The sequence below is a fragment of the Amborella trichopoda genome, chromosome 5 (assembly GCF_054954075.1).
Source record: "Amborella trichopoda isolate Santa Cruz 75 chromosome 5, AtrichopodaSantaCruz75HAP2 v2.0, whole genome shotgun sequence".
Lineage (NCBI taxonomy): Eukaryota > Viridiplantae > Streptophyta > Magnoliopsida > Amborellales > Amborellaceae > Amborella > Amborella trichopoda.
In genome coordinates this window covers 17,588,027-17,607,355 of record NC_142340.1, presented here as the reverse complement: position 1 = coordinate 17,607,355, position 19,329 = coordinate 17,588,027, and the positions used below count along the sequence as shown (strand labels likewise).

At 38.6% G+C, this 19,329-nt stretch overlaps 1 protein-coding gene across 2 annotated transcripts in view; it reads right to left on the bottom strand.

Moving 5' to 3' along the window:
- Positions 1–201: 201 nt before the first annotated feature.
- The window catches only part of LOC18448187 (Phosphatidylinositol 3- and 4-kinase family protein), an 87,299-nt gene continuing 68,171 nt past the window's right edge, over positions 202–19,329 (bottom strand). For both annotated transcript variants that reach the window (XM_006858263.4, XM_088867592.1), the window contains 6 exons: positions 15,706–15,878; positions 15,429–15,624; positions 15,034–15,174; positions 2,201–2,409; positions 1,946–2,107; positions 202–703 (listed from right to left, as the gene is read on the bottom strand). In XM_006858263.4, coding sequence (XP_006858325.1) covers positions 445–703; positions 1,946–2,107; positions 2,201–2,409; positions 15,034–15,174; positions 15,429–15,624; positions 15,706–15,878 — 1,140 coding nt within the window. In that variant the 3' untranslated portion in view covers positions 202–444. The remainder of the gene's footprint in view (positions 704–1,945; positions 2,108–2,200; positions 2,410–15,033; positions 15,175–15,428; positions 15,625–15,705; positions 15,879–19,329) is intronic.

The window sequence follows — 19,329 nt, the reverse complement described above, 5'->3', positions numbered from 1 at the left end:
AGACCTCTACTAGGATATCCCAAAATTCGAAAACTGAACCTGTTCAACCTTTCAACCAACTTTGAAAATGCGTCACGGACCTGCCTAAAATATCACGTCCTAAAATTGAACATCAGCTGTCCAATTTAGGGATAGTCCGATCCAGGCAATCCGGAATTCATACTCTCTCTCTCTCTCTCCCCTAAACACTCACATGGCAACTTTTGAGACCGTTCAAACGTGGTATGGAACATGACATTGCTCCTCTTCCATAAATGGTATTGCAATCGAAATTGTTTACAAAGAAAAAAATGCTCAAGCATACTTCCGCCGTGATGACAAGGACTTCCGCAACAATGCCTCGTGAAACTCAGATCCTTGTAAAATGAAAACACCAACAACAATTTCGAAATATACTTTCAAGAGCACTAGTATATAAATGCACATGCGGATCACAGGCCAGTCTCATTTCTCGATTCCTTGTTGTAGATATTGAATGAGATCGTAGCCTGCAGTGGTCCATTTGTTGTAGGCATCGGTGCATGTCCGAATCATGAAATTTGCAGCCTCACGTTCACTCATCTCTGGGTGGAAGCGTTTTCGAAGATTTCCAATTGGGTCACCTCGACTGAAACAAGGAAGCCCACTATCTACCATGAGAAGGACTGTGTTGATGATCCCATCCATGTAGCGGCGAGCTGCAAGGTATCCCTTCACACAAAGACTACAACAAGAACATACATGAGCAGTGAGCGTACAAATTGAACAGAAGCTAAAGATAGGAGATCTATTGTTTAGGTTGTGCACGAAAAAGGGATATATGTTGCAATTATCAGTATGAATATGTATGCAGAGAAAAACAAGATAGGAATTCAGCACATGAGATGCACATATGTGTAGATGGGGAAAAAGTTTATATAAAGTGTCAACCTTGTACTGTTAAAATAAGGTGCACGTAAAAAATCCAATAGAGAATGTTGTTTCTATGCTGGAAAACCCTCAAATCATTCATCTCGACCTTGAGATTCATAGACATGAAAAAAAAAAAGGATTTCATCTTCCAACGTATTATCTGGACTGTCCATTTTTTAGATTTTCAATTGTTTATAGATCTGCTTGATCGTCATCATTTCTGAAACTATAAATTTCATAATTGGGGGAAACAATAGATTTTTATACCATTGAAAGGCTTTGAGGCACTGAAATTGTATATTGGCATAGTTTTGACGTACAACTTACTTTAATAGTATAAGGTTGATACCTTAAACAAACCTCACCCGTGTACATGGTGTGTGAAAAGCTGCCTGAACATTATAGTAAATGCATGTTGTAAATGTGAGAATGAGAAGGGTAGAATGAACAAAACTGTGAACAAAATCGGGAAGTACAGGAACGCAACTGAGTGTTGTGACATGGGCGGAAAGTTCAAGAAAGCATATGAATAAAAGAATATCCTCACATTATTAGCATATTTATAAAAAAAAATACTGTCAGACACTAAAAAATATTTAATTTCATTGCAAGAACAGGAATGATGTTCTCAAAATAAAAAAAGAAGAAGAGGAGGAAAAATGATATCATAGTCTCTTTTTTAAACTCAAGAATTTGCTCTCTGAGATCCAAATACTGTCAGACACTAAAAAATATTTAATTTCATTGCAAGAACACGAATGATATTCTCAAAATAAAAAAAGAAGAAGAAGAATGATATCATAGTCTCTTTTTTAAATTCAAGAATTTGCTCTCTGAGATCCAACAGTTAAACATGAATTCCTTGAATGAAGAATCAACGAGGTTCTACCAACAAGACAATGTGTGTAGGTAGTAGGTACTTCTACAAATGTAAGGTTCTTGGCCACCCCAAACATAAGGGTATAACCATGTCATAAGAGCAAGAAGGTACATGGGTCTTGACAGGTGAAACAAATGTGTTAGAAACTGTCAAAGAAGAACAAAGAAGGCTCACCTCACAAATTGGTTCCAGGTTTCACTTTTCATTACCCCAGAAGGGTCAAGTAACTGGGTCATTTCATGGCTCAGCTTGAACTGTGCACTTTCAAAACGCATGTTTCCACCTGGTGATGTCTCTAGAATGAACCCAAAATCAATATGGACCAGCCTGCCCAAACTGCAACAGAGTCGGGTTAGTTTTTTGTCAAAACAGCAAGTTATCAATCATGCTAATGAGAAAGTCCCTGCAATTGGTGCATGAAAAGCATACTTATCAAAGAGAAGATTTCCATTATGGCGATCTTTTGGCTGGAGTAAGAGACTGGCAACCGCATAACCAGCACTGCTAATTATGAAATTATCACGAGCAACTTCAAACTTTGATGAACCAACAGGCCCATATTCTTGTTGGAATATCTCGTAAAGTCCACCATCAGTGGTTTCACCCATTTGGTTTCTACTCCGAGTGTTTGGAACAACCTGAAAGAATTGCGTCAAAGAGAGAAAGTGGGAGGATATAAGTACTAATTGTGTCTTCATAATAATTATATAATGGAAAACATTTACAGACAATTTCAAGAATTTTCCAAAACATTACATAGAAAAAAAAATAGCTTAGAAAAGAAAAAAAAGAAAATTAAGAAGCAAACAGAAAAAAAAAGAAAAACATAAAAAAACACAAGAAACAGGAGACTAATGCAAAGTGCATCATCTATAAATCTCTGGCTGGAGTATGTTCATACCCATGCACACACCCTTACAAGTCCATACACATGAACAAATGATAAGGTCTAAGGTCTAAGATCTCTCTCTCTCTCTCTTTATATATATATATATATATATATATATATATATATATATATATATATATAGATATAACCCCAACCATAACCCCATCACCACCTCCACCATCACTATTGGCACCACCACTACCACTGCACCACAACTCTGCCCCCTGCTCCAGCATAGCCTGGCCACCACCACTCCACGACCCACTCCACTACCACCACCTAATGACCTCACTCTCTCTCTCTCTCTCTCTCTCCAGGGGTCAGGCAAACATAAGTCGAAATAACAAAAATATACGAACTTGACATCATAAACTGAAACAACCAAAAAAATAAGGAATTTGGTTTTTGAGAGGTTAACAATTGTATAGAGATTGGGGTTGTAATAGTACAAGATTAGGCCACCTCAGATTTTCAGGGGCTGTATACAACAAAAAATGGCTTCCCATATTCAGGAAGCACCATATAAAAAGCCCCTACAGGAAAGAGTATAAAGTGAAAACAGTAAGGGAAAAGGGTGGGAGACGTGGGTATGTGTTGGCTGGGTTTGCAAAGAAATACTCAGCCAGTGGCATTAATAGCACCCACCTTGGGGGAAGGGTGAGGAGAAAGCGGTGGAGAGAGGTGTACTTGGCGAGATTGGGATGACTGAGCCACATGGGAAGGGGGAAGGTAACAGTGTTTCAAAAAGTGTTAGACGGCACTTAGGTGGCAGGGGGCATCCAGGCCGCCCAGCGCCTAGGTGGGCACCTAGAACCTAGGCGGCACAGTAGAAAGAAAATGTTAAGTGTCTAAATCTAACTATGTAAGTATATAACACATAATCCATAATCCATATTTTCATGAATAAGGAGAATTTCGATAGTCCATAATCCATATTTTTATACAATGCTAGAACCATCCAAGCATACACACAAGAGTTAGATAGTAGAAACTAGAAACTAAAACTAAGAAAAAGAAAATATACGGAAATTCAGAAAATATACAGTCTACGACTCAATAGTTAACACTAAAGAGTAAAACGTCTTCAACTCTTCATTCTTCAGTCAACATCATCATCATCATCAGAATAAGTAGGGTAAGCATCATCATATGCATCAAATTCGAGGCCATCATCACAGTCATCTCCCTCTTCAACGTAATGCTTGTCCTCCGTTTCTTCTGAATTTGCCTCTTCCTCCTCTTCTTCTACCTCCAATTTACTATGTGCAGATGGGGCCCTAGGAGTCTTGGATGCTCTACCTGGTGCCTCTTCACCCTTTTCTTTCTTTTTGTGCTTACTTGAACTCAAATATTGTATAATCTCCTCCCTGGTAGCCTCAAGAACATTTACATGGGAAAAAATCCCCCTTAATACCAACAAGGTGTTTTTTGAACAGTAAATATCCCATTAGTATCGTTTCCACAATAATTAGATTTAATACGAATTTTGTCATTCGGATTTGGGTTATGACCATTCCTCCAACCCGGATCACTACTTCTAGAAGAACCTAGAAAAGATATTTCCATAGAACAAAGCTCATTTCCATCCTTTTCTGATTCTATTAAATTCAAATATTGTCTAATCTCATCTTGAATAGCTTCAAGAACTTTTTTACAATAAGCAACATTCTCTTTAATACCGGTAAGGTGTTTTTTAAATAAGTTAATACCCCCATTGGTATCTTTTTCACAAAAATCACACCTTATACAATTTTTATCGTTTGGTTTCGGGATATAATCATACTCTCAACCCGGATCACTTCTTCTAGCAGAATTAGAAATAGACCAATCCAAATGACAAGGACTTTGTTCCTGTTTGTATTTTACTGAACTCATATATTGGTTAATTTCCTCTCTGATAGCTTCAGGAACATTTTTATACCAGCAAGATGTTTTTTAAACCGGTTTATGCCCCCTTTTGTATCATTTTCACAATAATTGCATCTTATGCAGTTTTTGTCATTCAGATTCGGGTTATATCCATATTTCCAACTCGAATCACCACTTCGACTAGATCACGAAGAAATCTCAAGATAATACAAGCAATTTAAAAATTAAAGTTTTGCACTTACCTTGAACTCCAAACTTCCACCTCTCAAATATTTTCTGGTGCTAAAATCTTCAAAAACACCCTCTAGTAGGGGACTAAAAAAACTTCAAAACTAAATCTAATCTTAATGGTAATGTTTGGATCCATTTCCCGTAACTTTGAGAAACACTTCGATTCAATGAATATCACAAAATCTAGCTTTTTTTAGGATTCTCTCTCTCTAAAATAGGCTCTAGGGGATTTAGGTTTCAAATTAACCTAAAACCCACCTTTGAAAACAATTTTTTTTTCAAAAAAACCCGATAAAACCCCCTCAATAAATGGTATTTCGCCTCTGGGCAGGGCGCAGGCCTGGGCTGCCACCCAAGGCCGGGCACTTGCTTAGGCGGGTGCCATACCGCTTAGGCAGCCGCTCAGGGACCGCCTGTCTAGGCATTACTCAAGCCTTTTGGACCGCCTAGGCTGCCACTGAAGCGCTGGGCAATCCGCTTTTAAATTACTGGGAGGTAAAGATGGGGATGGGGACAGAGGGAGAAAAAAGTGGGTAGAGGGGAGAGAAGAAAGCAACTGAGGGTCAGAGGTAAGGGGGGCAGGTGTCACTTCCAAACAAGGTAGGTATGGGCAAGGTTGAGGTGGCAAAGGTAGAGGGAGGAGGACAGCTGGCGGTCAAACGGGTAGGTAGGGCGGTGGGAAAAGAGGGGATGAGGGGCTGTGACGAAGGGGGAGGCAGTGTTACAACCCTGCTATGCGGAGATGGATGTTTGAGACGAGCCCTAGGTTTATGCCTGCGAATCACTGTAGTCCACTCGTCGTGCATCAGAGGGGGTTGGCCACCGAGCTCCAAAGGTTGAACATGGCGAGCGGAGGGAGGAGAAGCCAATTGCCAGGCCAGGAGCATCTGGTAGTACAGGCCTCCCACCTCAAGCCACAAGGAATGGGGATGGACAGTGGATCGAGAATTTCTATCAACAGATGAATGGAGCCCATAGGTAACTGTTCGATGGATTTCTAGAGAATGGTGGTAAGGAAACCACATGCGTTTGAACGTGTCTGGGTCCAGGCATGGAGAGGGATGTCAAGGGCCCTCAATCAAACTTTTTGTGCGTGAAAGCCCCTAGCTCCTGGGTCCAAGGGGCTCAGAATAGGGAAGCCCCTTTGAAGGAAGCAGAGGACAGGGATGAAACCTAAGAAGCACTAGCTGACGAAGAAAAAGTGAAGAGAACTCTACCCATGGTGAGTTTCCTGCAGCAGAGATCAGGTTCGCATCAGAGGTTCTTGCCCCATTTTTCAATTCCTTGAATGTCATTGCGGCGACGATTGAAGTGCCTACCACAGAAGACGTGAGCTTCACTTTTAGGGCAGGGTTGAAGCAGCTGAAAATGAAGGATGGGGGAGAGAAGGGTAAGAAGGGGAAGAGTGGATAAATGAATGAGGGGCGGAGAGGGGGAAAAGGAAAAGGGGAGGGAGGGGGAGACTGCCGAAGGAGGGAGCTGAGACAGCAGGGGAGGAGGTGGAGACGAGGGGGCTGCCGGATGGATAAGATGAGGGAGGTGAGAGGCAAATGGGGGCTTGAGCAGATGAAAGTAGCAGGCATAAAAGGGAGGCAGGGAATAGATGAGTAGAAGCACTTGGAGGAATTTTACATAATTTTCCAATAATGATCAAGTTATGTCAGAATGATAAGCCAGCAAGTCAATGATAAATTGAACTTCGGCCACTGGCTGCACATAGCACCCACAAAAGTCCAATAGAACTGACAAACACAACCAACAAAGGCACTTGTATGGCGATGCTGTAAATGAAATGATAATAACACTGCAAGAAAAAACAAAACATGCAGAATATGAGAACGTCCAGACTTGCACATATATTGTTTTAGCAGAGTTTCAGAACATACCCACCTGCGATATTAATATGTGAAAGAAGTATAGAGTTGTTCAAAAACAGAGTACAAAGTGCATATACAAGGATTGAAATGTAAGGAGCATCAAGAGATCGCTACATGCAAACGACCCACCTACAACACTCCAAAGGCTACGCACTTAAGCTCTCGGTGTGAGGGGGCCAATTTATCATTGATAAGGTTTTCATTACCATTATTTGGAGGTGGTATGTGATCATCCAGAAAGCTATTCCGAGTTAATTCTCTCATCATTGTATAAATAGATTGTGATCATTTCTCTTTTACCCTCAGGATTCTTTCTTGCCATGTTACCATATGATAGAGAGGGAGACATCCACATATTGTAAAGGAACTCGTTGTAAAACTGCTTTTTACACCAATTGCCTATATGTTCTTCGGTGTGTAAGTTAGCTATTGTGGGAGTGTTGAATCTCCATAACACTATTTGATGGATATGCTGGACAAAGTTGCAAGCAATGTTTATAACTTGCTCAGGCCTCGGACTCGGCCCTAACCCATGAGTCGAGTAACACGATCATGTCTGAGTGGACTCGAGTGAGTAATGTACATTGCCCAAAAGACCCCAAAAAAATAAAAACAATTGTCAAAAATAAAATAGAAATTATAAAAGTGAAACAAAACCAAGAAAGAAGCATATATATATATATATATATATATACAAGAAAAAGCTGGGATTAGCCCACTAGCTCATATGAACATATGAGCCCAACGACCCAAATTGAATATGGGCCAATCTGATGATCACGGATGTCCGGTAGTGTTTGAATTTTATTTTATTTTCTACAAATCCAAATCACTTGAAATTTTAGGCGTGTTCATCAAAAATAGGTGAATCTTTGAAAAATATCAAAAAAATATTTTACATGAAACAAATTGACCAAAATACCCCCGAAAGGTTTCGGGGGGTATTTTGGTCATTTTTCTTTTCACGGGTAATTTTTTTTATATTTTTATTAGGTGCACCTTGATGAGAAGAACACACACCTAAAATTTCAAGTGATTTGGAAATGTAGAAATAAAATAAAATTCAAGCACCACTGGACATCTGTGATTTTCAGATCGGCCCAGATTCAATCTAGGCCGATGAACTCATATGTTCATATGAGCTAGTGGGCTAACCCTAGCTTTTTCCATCTATATATATATATATATATATATATATATATATATATATATATATATATATATATATATATATATATAAATGGGTGCGGTTTGTATAGAGCCTAGGCTCTAAACAATCAAATTAGAGCCTACCTTTAAATAATGTCAAGAAAAGAGGTTTCAATACTAGAAATCTTGGTGATAGCGTTCAAATATATTTTCATCTTTATTTATAAATTTTAAATCTTCAAAAATAGTGTAGATCGATATATCTATGAAAACTTGAAAATTGACGGTCCAGAAATGCGTTACAAAATAATCTATTTCCAAAACTTGAAATCCTTTTTTTTTCATGTCTATACATCTTGATGTCAAAATGATCAATTTGAGGATATTTGGGCATGAAAACAACCTCTTCTAGTGAAAGTTTTGAGGTAGGCTCAAATTTGATTGTTTAGAGCCTCTACTCTATATAACTTTTCCCTATATATATATATATATATATATATATATATATATATATATATATATAAAATCAATTGTAAAAAAATTCAAATTACATATATAATTTTTTATACATTGATCCCAAAATTTTATATAATTTTTTTATTTTTTTATTTTTAATATGCCTAAGTTTTACCCTCTACTTAAGCGCGGCAAGGTTGAGCCTGAGCATCTCGAACGAGTCCGGGTGGACTCGCCCAAGTCCGTAAACACATGTTGCAAGTAATGAAGAGATGGTCATGGATCTTACATTCAAATTTGCAAATGTTATCCCCTTGGAGTCCCTATCGTTGAATTCTACCATTAAGCATGTAGCCTATATTATTACGTCAACCAAGAGAACCATGAGGCGTAGGATGAATTGGGATTTTCCATATAGCCTTTCAAAAAGTTATTCCTAGTTCCATGCTTTCTAATCACCTCATGGACACACTTGAGAGAGAAGCCTCCATTTTGAGAGGCCATCCACGTGATCTATATTGATCCCATTATTTCTAATTACTAGCTCTTTATGATTGGGAGAGTGCCATTGATGCATTTCCAAGCCCATGAGTCTCTCATGTTGCTCTAGAATCCTAGTATTGTTGTCTCCAAAAGTACTTGTTCTTAGTTATTGCCAACCACAAGGAATCTTCACCACTTGCCAATACCCATCATAGTTTGGCTAATAGGGCAAGATTGATTCCTTCGTTCTTTTGATACCAACCCTTTATTCACTCTTGGTTCACAAACTGAGTGCCAACTGACAAGATGAACGTTTTTTGTTAAGTTGGTTGCCCAGGAAGGAGTCCTTTTAAAGTATTTCAAGGGGATTTGATGTGATGGAGGGGAATCCGTATACAAAACACATTGAAGTGCAATTGGGGTGAGGGGTTTAAGAGAGCTAGTCCTCCTGGGTATGAAAGGATTTCAATTTTCCACCCTTTGAGCCTAGGCATGAAGTTATCTCATAGCGGTTGGTAAACAATGGTAAACCAAGATAAGCTGAGAGATCTGAGGGATGCAATTCAAGAAGCACTAACTTGGGTTTTAACATAGTTGGTGGAGTGAAAGAAGAAAATATTTGTTTTGGAATGGTTTATATGGAGTCAGGAGGGGTTTTGGAATTGGTTAAGGGTGGTTTAAGGGACTTGTAGATTTTTATGTCAAATTTTCCAAACACAAGAAAGTATTTTGGGTAGGATTAGCAGGAAGGGGTGGAAGTGACACACGTGACTAAGGTGGTAGAAAGTCCCTCTCTCTCTCTCTCTCTCTCTCTCTCTCTCTCTCTCTCTCTCTCTCTCTCTCTTCCCCGCCCCCCTCTTCCCTGCGAACATATTGAAGTTTCTTCTTGACTAAAGCAAAATGAGAAGAAGAGTTTCAAAAGATATTTCGAGCTACCCCAATATGTTGGAAGGAGCAGGTTTGGGTACATCATACCTTTAGGAAAAGCGGTCTTCTCATTGCATCAACGACTATCAGAGACCACAGTTCCAAGATCTAGAAGCTCAACATCAGACTTGAATCCTTGAAGCCCATTAGGAATACAACAAATATGACAGCATTTCAACAGATTTGGTAAAAAAAGAAGAGGTGAGATGATCAAAACCCAACTTAGCACAATGTTCACCTAGTCTCATGAAGTCAAACTCCTCGCAACCTGTAGCAGTTTTTCCATGATCTTCAACACTACCAGTCTTCAAACATGTGAATTGTCTTGGGGTTTCCATGAACTTCTTTGAAACCCGAGCTCCGTCTCTAACTACATGCTGTTTACGAAAAGAGGCAGGCAAAGACTAAGACTACATTTTTGTCATAAGTTGAAGAACCCACTTCTCTTTTGACTTCCATGACAGGCATCTGTCTCTTGTCAGTGTCTAGATCAATAAGAACCTTATGTTTTTTTTGAGAAATATAAGAACCCCATGTTTTCCCTTGGCATGTTGAATAAACCTCGAAGATGGTATATCATCTTTTGGGACTTATGTATTCATTTTCACCCATACATGGCTCATTCATATCTGGGATTTCTTCCATTAACTAAGCATAAGTTAGAAGATATAATAGATATAATAGATGGAATCTTTATGCCTCCAGATATGGTTTGAAACCTTGGGTCTTTTTAGAAATGGAACCTAAAAACAAGGTGTACAAAGATATTTTCCCTTTAGATCATAAAGTACCTAGGGGTGGATATGCATATTTTACTCCCATTTGTATAGATCTCGTCGCAACCCTATCTTTTCACATTTTGGAAAAAGTGCAATTAACTTTAGTAAAATCTTATGAAGATCAGTTGTAAGGTGAAAGGGACATTCTCTATTGTCATTGGTAATATACAATGGACATGTTCATGGGCAATTAAGGTTCGCTCAAGATGCTCTGCCAGGCTTGATGGAACCAACTATTTAGAATGGGGTTAGACTATTTTTGTGTGGAAAGAAAAAACTGGGATACATTGACGGCCGTATGGAAAAACCTGACCTAAAGGATGCTAAATATGCAAGACTGGGAGGCTAAAGATATGGCTATTATGAATTGGATACTATTTTTTATGCAGCCAAATTTGAGTCAATCATTTATGGACTGCAATACCTCTAAGGAATTATGGGAGGCAGTCTCTTAGTCCTATTCGTAAAAGAAAAATATTGCGAGGCTTGATGAATTGGGTCAACAAATCGGTGATTTTAAACAGGGTTGACTTGTCACTAGGAGACTATTATGCTCATCTACATAGTCTTTGGGATGAATTAAGTCAGCATCAGCCCATACAGTGTTCTTATTGTGCAAAGGAACAAAGAGAGACTGGATCAAAGGAAGATTTTTTATCTTTTAAGGGGAGTTAATGGATACTATGAAACAATTAAGGCAAATGTTCTCGGTAGTGAGACTTTTCCATCACCTCCCTTCTTCAGCATGAAGAAAATCAATGCAAGATAATGGCAGTGTCTATGGGTGAAACTGAAAGATCCGCTCTATTCACAAGTTTTAGTGGTTATCTATGTGGAGGATGTTTGGGAGCCTTGGTGGAGGCCGAGTTGGTGGACGTGGCCGTAGAAACCCCTCATCTGATGAGAAGGAAGTGCACCCACTATAGGAAGACTTGATACAAAAAGGAAACATGATGGGATCTAGATGGACTCCCAAAGCGAAACTTTCCAAGGGCAAATTCAACAACAATCAGTGAAAGCACTGCCCCAGTTACTCAAGGGCAACAAAATGCCATCTCCTTTGAACCCCAAGAAGAGTTAGTGACTATTCCTAAAAGAGAGCCTCTGGATCTCAAGAAGTAAGCTTCCATTCGAAACCCTTCTCCCTCCTCTATGTCTCACATAGTACAATCAGGTATATCCGCACCAGCACATCATACTCTATAGATAGCTCTGAAACCCTTGGAGTATTGCATCTGGGGCAACTGAACATATGACTGGTATGACTGATATTTTCTCTTCTTATATCCCTCGTTCTAATCATGAATCAATTAAAATAGCATATAGTTCTCTTATTCCAATCAAGGGAAAGGGAACCATACATGTTACTCCTTTCAACTTGTCATCCACCTTGCAAGTTTCCAATCTTTCTAGTAACCTCCTACCAATTAGTAATCTCACAAAGAATGATGTTTCTTTCTCTCTAATACACTTGTGAGTTGTCAAAACATTGTAGAACTTCATTTCCTATCAGTATCAATAAGAAGAGTGATGTTTCTTTCTCTCTTATACACTCTAATGTGTGGATCCTTCACCAATTGCATCGATGTTTGGATTTCGTTTCTTTGTTATATTTGTGGATGATTGTTCTAGATTTACAATTGTCAATCTAGTGAAACACAAAGATGAAGTTGCTAATCAATTCCAAGTCTATCACAAAATGGTTAGGACTCAATATGATGCACAAATCAGAGTCTTGTGGTCTAATAATGCGGGTGAGTACGAGTCAAACAGGCTTAAAGATTATCTTCTTGATCAAGGAATTGAGTTCCAAACAACTTGTCCATAGACTCCATACACATCTCATCAGAATGTTATAGCTAAGAGAAAAATAGACACTTGTTGGAGGTCTCCCGAGCTCTTTAACTGGAAATGAAAGTTCCAAAAATTTTCTAGTCTTAAGCAATTCTCACTACTTTTTTAATAAACCGCATGCCCTCTTGTGTTCTTCAGGGAAAATCTCCTTTTGAAATTGTTCATCCCTGTACCTCTCAAGGTATTTGGTTGTATATTTTGTCAACATCCTTGGTCCAAAGAGGAACAAGCTTGATGCTAAAGCTGACAAATGTATTTTTTTGAGGTAATCATCTCATCAAAAGGGGTATGAGTGTTACGATCCTATTACCAAGGTCCGCTATGTCTCCATGGATGTCACTTTCTTTGAATATGTTCCGTACTTCTCCTCTACAAGTCATGAGTGCTCTCCTCAGGGGAAGAATAAGATACAGTTTAGTGAAGAAAGCACATTAGTTGCAGCCCTTCCTATTCCCACACTATGTTTATCTGAAGAGAGTGGTTTATCTTAAAGGAATGGTGCGCATTCAAAGAAGGAGTTGAAGACGCATACCAGGAGGAAAAAAATGGTACAACCCGAAGTTCTAAGTGACCATACCTTAAATGCCAAACCGGAATCGAAAATTGTTCCTGACCCAGGTAACTCTTTTACCCTCTCAAAGAATTCTAATTTGGACTTACCTATTTCTATTCGCAAGGGTACACGTTCGTGCACTCAGCATCCAATAGGAAACTTCGTATCTTACAATTTTGTGTCTCCCTCTCATCATACCTTCATATCTGCTTTGTCTTCTATCAGAATACCTTCCGCTGTTGAAGAAGCACTTTCAAAACTTCAATGGAAAGCTGAAATAGATGACGAGGTGAAAGCGGAATAATACATGGGAAATCACTAACCTTCCTAGATGACAAGATGAGAGCAGAATAATACATGGGAAATCACTAACCTTCCTAAAGGGAAGAAGGTTAGAATGTCGTGGATATTCACGGTAAATACAAAGCTAATGGTACTATTGAAAGGTACAACCAAGATTGGTTGTAAAAGGTTTCACCCAGACTCTTGGTATAAACTACCAAGACACTTTTCCGCTTGTGGCCAAGTTGAACACTGTAGGATCATTCTTTCACTAACTGCGAATAAATCGTGGCCACTCCATCAGATAGATGTTATGAATGCATTCTTACAAGAAGACATCCAAGAAGAAATCTATGTGGCCAAGCCCCTGGTTTTCAAATCAAGGGGGAGATAGTAAAGGTTAACAAGTTCAAGAAAGCAATATATGGACTTAAACAATCTCCTAGTGTATGGCTAAAAAATTCAATGAGGCACAACTAAAATTTTAGTTCAAAAGGAACCAAGCTGATCATATACTCTTTGTGACGAGGGATACTGTTGAAATTTCTGCCCTTATTGTGTATGTTGATGATATTGTTGTGACACGGCATAATGTAAGGATCTTAAATCTTATTCAAGCATGGTGTTTGATATCGAAGATATAAGACCCCTTAAGTATTGTTTGGGAATTGAAGTGGCTAGATCAAAGAAAGGGATAGTCAGCTCCCAGAGAAAATACGTGTTGGACTTGTTACAACAAACGAGGATGTTGGGATGTGGACCAGCAGATAATCCGGTAGATGCAATCATAAACTTCTTGGAGAAAGGGGAGAGCTACTCAAAGATCCTAATCAGTATCAACGAATGGCGGGCAAGCTTATATATATCTCACAATCGCTCGACTAGATATTTCTTATGTGGCTAGTGTGATCAACCAATTTAGGCATGCACCATGTAAACCCCACCTTGATGTTGTGTACAAAATATTAAGATATCTCAAATCTGCACCAAGGAAAGAGATATTTTTCTCATATCAAGGACATCTTGATGTTGCAGTTTACATAGATGCTGTGTGCAGAATATTGTACCTTCGGTTTGGAAACCTGTTTACTTGGAAAAGCAAGAAGCAAAGTGTGGTAGCACGATCAAGTGATGAAGCAGAATATAGAGCAATGGCTCAAGGTACATGGTTACAAGGACAAAACTGTCATTTGCCTTTTATTTAGTTTTTATTTATTTTATATATTTAAATAAGGGCAGTATTATCCATAAGTTGTAATTAGGGTTATAACTTAATGCTATAAGAGGGGTAGAGATCATAATTAACATCTAAGCCACTCACTTTCCCTCTCTCTCTCTCTCTATATCTCTCACATGCTCTCTCTCCTTCATCATCTTTATTTTATTTCCTCTCTCTCTCTCTAGATCCTACCAAACTGTTTTCTTCTCTACTTCAATTTCAACCACTACTGCACTTTCAACACTAGAATCTAAATTCAAAGAGAGAGCAGGGATGAAAACATGAACTCACCTGGGGCACAAATAAAGAACATAAATAGTTATATAATAATATGCAATGAGTGAGAAAGTGAGATAGAAACACATGCACAAACGATAAGCTAATGAACAGATTTCAGTTTTCTATAAATACAGGATAACTAATGAGTACATGAGCATTACCAATTTAAATATGAAAATGGGATTGTATACAATAAGACCATTTATCTATATTACAAGGTCACAATTACTCCTAACTATGAGTTTTCTTTGAACTTTGAGCTTAGCCATTGACACGCCCTCAGCCACTCGATTTACATCCAACACCTAAACATGGTTATGACCTCCTTGCCAAAAATAAATGGCCTTATTTTAAACTTCTCCTATGAAAAAGGACATTGTCAAACCATCTTCCACAAAAGGTAACCTATAATTACCTCAATAATTCCTCTTTCATAACCAGTTGGTAGGACGCCATATGGGAACAGATAGAGATTAAGTCCCACTGCTCCAAAAATGTCTCTAAGGAGAGAAATAACTTGAAGAGCAAGAACATCTTGTCGACAATCATCACCAACCTAAATGACAAATTCAAAGTTAAAACCTTTTGTGAAAGTACTAGAAATATAAAATGTGGCAGAATAAAATTTCAACTACATGTACCAACCTGCTAACCTATCCTAGCAAAAAATACACACATCACCAGTTAAATACTAATTTAGACCAACTCCCAGTTGCATTTTGAAACCCTAAATTTTTTTAAAATATTTACATGACATTATAATGCAGTGTTTCAATAATAAAATAAAATGTAGAAAGGACAATTCTGGACCTTAAATATACATGCTTGTGGCCTTAAATCATTCTGATTTCCATCCCTGTCCACCACATTAAATGTGATCATTATAGGTACTTTCGCAGCAGACTGTAAGGGTATCCCGCTGTCCAACTGAATGCTACGCACAAGTTTGTTGGGAGCAGTAGGAAGATAAAGGTCATCTCCTTCCATTTCAATTTTCTCCAATTCCCTGGAAAGAACCATCCATAAAATAACATAAGAGAAACATTTAAGATATTTAAAATTGAAACAGATGCTAATTCGATAATACCTGCGAATACCAGCTCGGCGCTCTTCTTTAGCTAGAGGAAAAAGCACCCCAGAAATTGATGTGACTTTGTCAAAAAAGTCAAATTCCCTTTGGAATAAATCACGAGCCTCAGGAGTGAAGCCATCAATAATCCGTTGCCTTATAATGGGTAGAAGTGCTTGGAAGGAGCTTCCCTAAAATAAAACACAAGGCTAGTAAATGGAATGGGAGGAGATAATGATGAAGAAGAATATTGATCTAAGTTTCATAGATTACATATGAAGACTTGTGTTTTTAATAGCATTTATGCATTATGATTATGTAAAGGAGAATTTGAAACATTAGTTTGTACTTTGTACTTTGTATTTGTAGTTTTTTATGGTGGAGTTTAGGAACTTGTGGAGGTTGACTTTGTCTTTTATATAGTTCTATTTTATTCCCATGTTACATTTTTTTTTTTGTTCCATGTATTTTTCTTGACTTTTTAAACCTTTTACAAATTTCCCGTACTTTCCTGCTTTTTGCATATTTTTTAATTGTAGGACCGGTCCGACCAGTGAACTAGTCCAAACCGGCCGGTCTAACCGGACCAGTGCCCTCATCGGTGCCAGTGGTTGGGTTCTGATAACATTGGTCCCAACCTGAATTGAATCATAAGGAGTTTCTCATTGCCGCTCCAAGTCTAAATAAGATCTCTTTGTAGAGGCCAGGGAGAGCAAACCATGTCTCTATTTTCTATTGCCCCCAAACCATGCCTTTTTTTCCTTATATCTTCCACGTTGGATATTTTTCCTATTCGATCTTGCACAATGGCCATTGATCTTTTCTGTTGGGGGTTGGCAAGGAGAGCAACCATGTCTCTATTTTCAATTGCCCCCAAACCATGCTTGTTTCTTCTACCTTCGACATTTGATATTTTTCCTATTCAATCGTGCATAATGCTGGATCCATTGCATATTGTTGAGTTGTTGAGGTTCCCTCTATCTTCACCATCAAGTATGGATCCAATTGACTAAGCAATCTCGGTTATTGAATATAGATCCCCTCAAACTTTGGCCCATAACTGTCCATGAACCCTCTAAGTGCTGCAAGAAACCATCGTCGTCAGATCTTTGCTCCCTCCTTGATCTACCATTTGCGGTTCCATTTGTCAGGGAGATCAAACAGTCACAAATATCTCTCTCTACAGGTGGCACAGAGATGCTTTGATGGCGACTTGGCTGCATCACATTCATATGGCCCTCTTGCTTCTTAACTTACATTTGAATTCAAATTTGACCTTGAGTTTAAAATTTCACCTCCAGATGCATTTTTTTTTTTGGAGAAAGGTTGACTATTTCCAGATGCAATTTTTCTTTTTGTAACATTTGAAACTCCTTGAAGCCCATCTGCCTTAATATTCCTCTGCTACCTTAAACCACCCAAATCCTTTTACTTTTGGACACGTCTCCCTCCTGTGCTAGGTTATCTGACACCTCATTTCTTCTTCCCCAAACTCCAGTTTTGTGTTCCATTCTGAGTTCTCCTGTGCAAATTTCACCGGTGGTTCCTTTTGCTCCTAGGTTCAATTTCCACTGTACTATGATCCACCTTTCTTTTCTTGTTTCCAATAGGGGTAATCTATTTTGCCTAGGATGTTGTGATTCTCCTTATTGACAATGCCCAACGTTTTTTGGTTTATCTTCCCGAATAGATAAGAATCACCCCAGATCTTCCGCTGTTAAAGGTCATCCGCTTCAGAGTGGATCTATCATATAGAACCTCTACCTGCATCCTTACCACACTAGTCTATCACCTGCTATGACTTCCCAGTCAAGCGAAATCAGCTTCCCAAATATTTAACAAACTCTTAACAAACAACCATGCAAGTCCCTGAATTCAAAGTCAGGTGGGAGCGCGTACGAAAGCAGGAGAGGGGGGTTGTTGCTGGCCTTTGGCTGGAAGAACTTTATGGAAGGCTACTGTGGCTGCTACCATATGGACAATATGGGTAGAAAGAAATAATAGAATTTTTAATGGACTTCTATCCAATAAATTCACGAGGGATTCGACTGAAATCGGGGCGCCATCTTTCTATTAGGAGATTAACTCCATTTACCAGCTCTATTCCACAAGGCAATATCGCTGGGCCACTAATCACAAGACGTTCTTGAGATTATCCAGGAACTTTTTCCTTTGCCAATGGAAAAATATCCTTGACCACCATCCACGAAAAGTTACAAGAGCTAACAACTGGCAACCACTACCAAAAGCTAGCATCAAGCTGAATTTTGATGGTTGCTCCCTAGGGAATCCTGGCCCGACAGGCGCTGGAGGAGTCTTTAGAGATCACTATCGAAACATCCTCCTAACCTATTATGAGCATCTTGGCAGCAATGACACCCAATATGCAGAAGCTATGGCTCTTTTATTGGGCCTGAAAAAGTTCAATCCGTCTTGGGGCACACGCCTAATTGTGGAAGGAGATTCTCAAAACACTCTCTCATGGGCAAACGGGGTGACCCCTCCCCCATGGCAACTAACTACAATTTTTTATGAAATTGCTCGCATTTGCAGGGATATGGACGTCTCCTGAAAGCATACATGGAGGACGTCTAACGAGCTCGCAGATCTCATGGCGAAAGAGGGAGCTAGAATCCAAGTGAAAGAGCACGCCATGTCCTACTCCTTTTTTGTTCTGGACCACAGGCACACTACGTAGCCCCTCTCGACTCGGCACTCCTTAGCCCTTGTTTACTTTTTGAAAAATCATTGTTATTCATTGTAATTGGGCGAGACTTATAAGCCTTTTTTTGTACATGACTGACTAACGTAGGTGCTCTCGGTCCCTTCTACCTCTGTAATTATTACTGTCTCAGTAATACAATGTTAACATTTCTCAAAAAAAAAAAGTAATTTTCTAGGTACTATTTAGATGCAAGATTAATATATAAGGAAAATATTAATTATTGTCACGAATAACTTTAATCAAATAAGATTTGAGAGTAATAACTTCCACTCACTTCAATCTTCTGATATACAAGTCCATCACAATAATATACTAAAGATATTTACTAGCTTTTACATTGTAAATGACAATAAAAAGTGTATTTATGTCAAGTCATATAAACTCATATACAGGTCCTCCCCATTTCTTCACATATCCCCTTCATTATTTAAAAAAGAAACGAAAAAAAAAAAAGAGCCTAAAGCATAAAGTAGGGAGAGAAAATGTATATACAAATATACAAAGAGAGCGAGAGAGAGACACCAACCATATATTTAAAGGAATTACAGGACACTATTTGATTAATGCAGAACTAAGGACCTTTTCCTATTGAAAAATTTAGTAATCATGCAGTTAAATATTGTTTTCTTTTTTATTGATACATTTATTGCTTTTTTCTAATGGATATGCATTTACTACTCTTTTCCTTTTTATTAACAAGCATTGATTGCTTTTTCTTTAAAAATGTGGTGTGTTAGCTTCTTGATCAATTCATACTAGATTGGGATCACTCATCCCCCCAAATGTTATTGTGGCCGGACAGGGATCCCGCTCAAGGAGCACGGAAGCATATTCAAGAAATGCAATCACCAACCATGCAGGCTATACCAGTAAGTAAGAGCTAGACTATATTTTGATGGAAAAGAAATGAGAAAGTA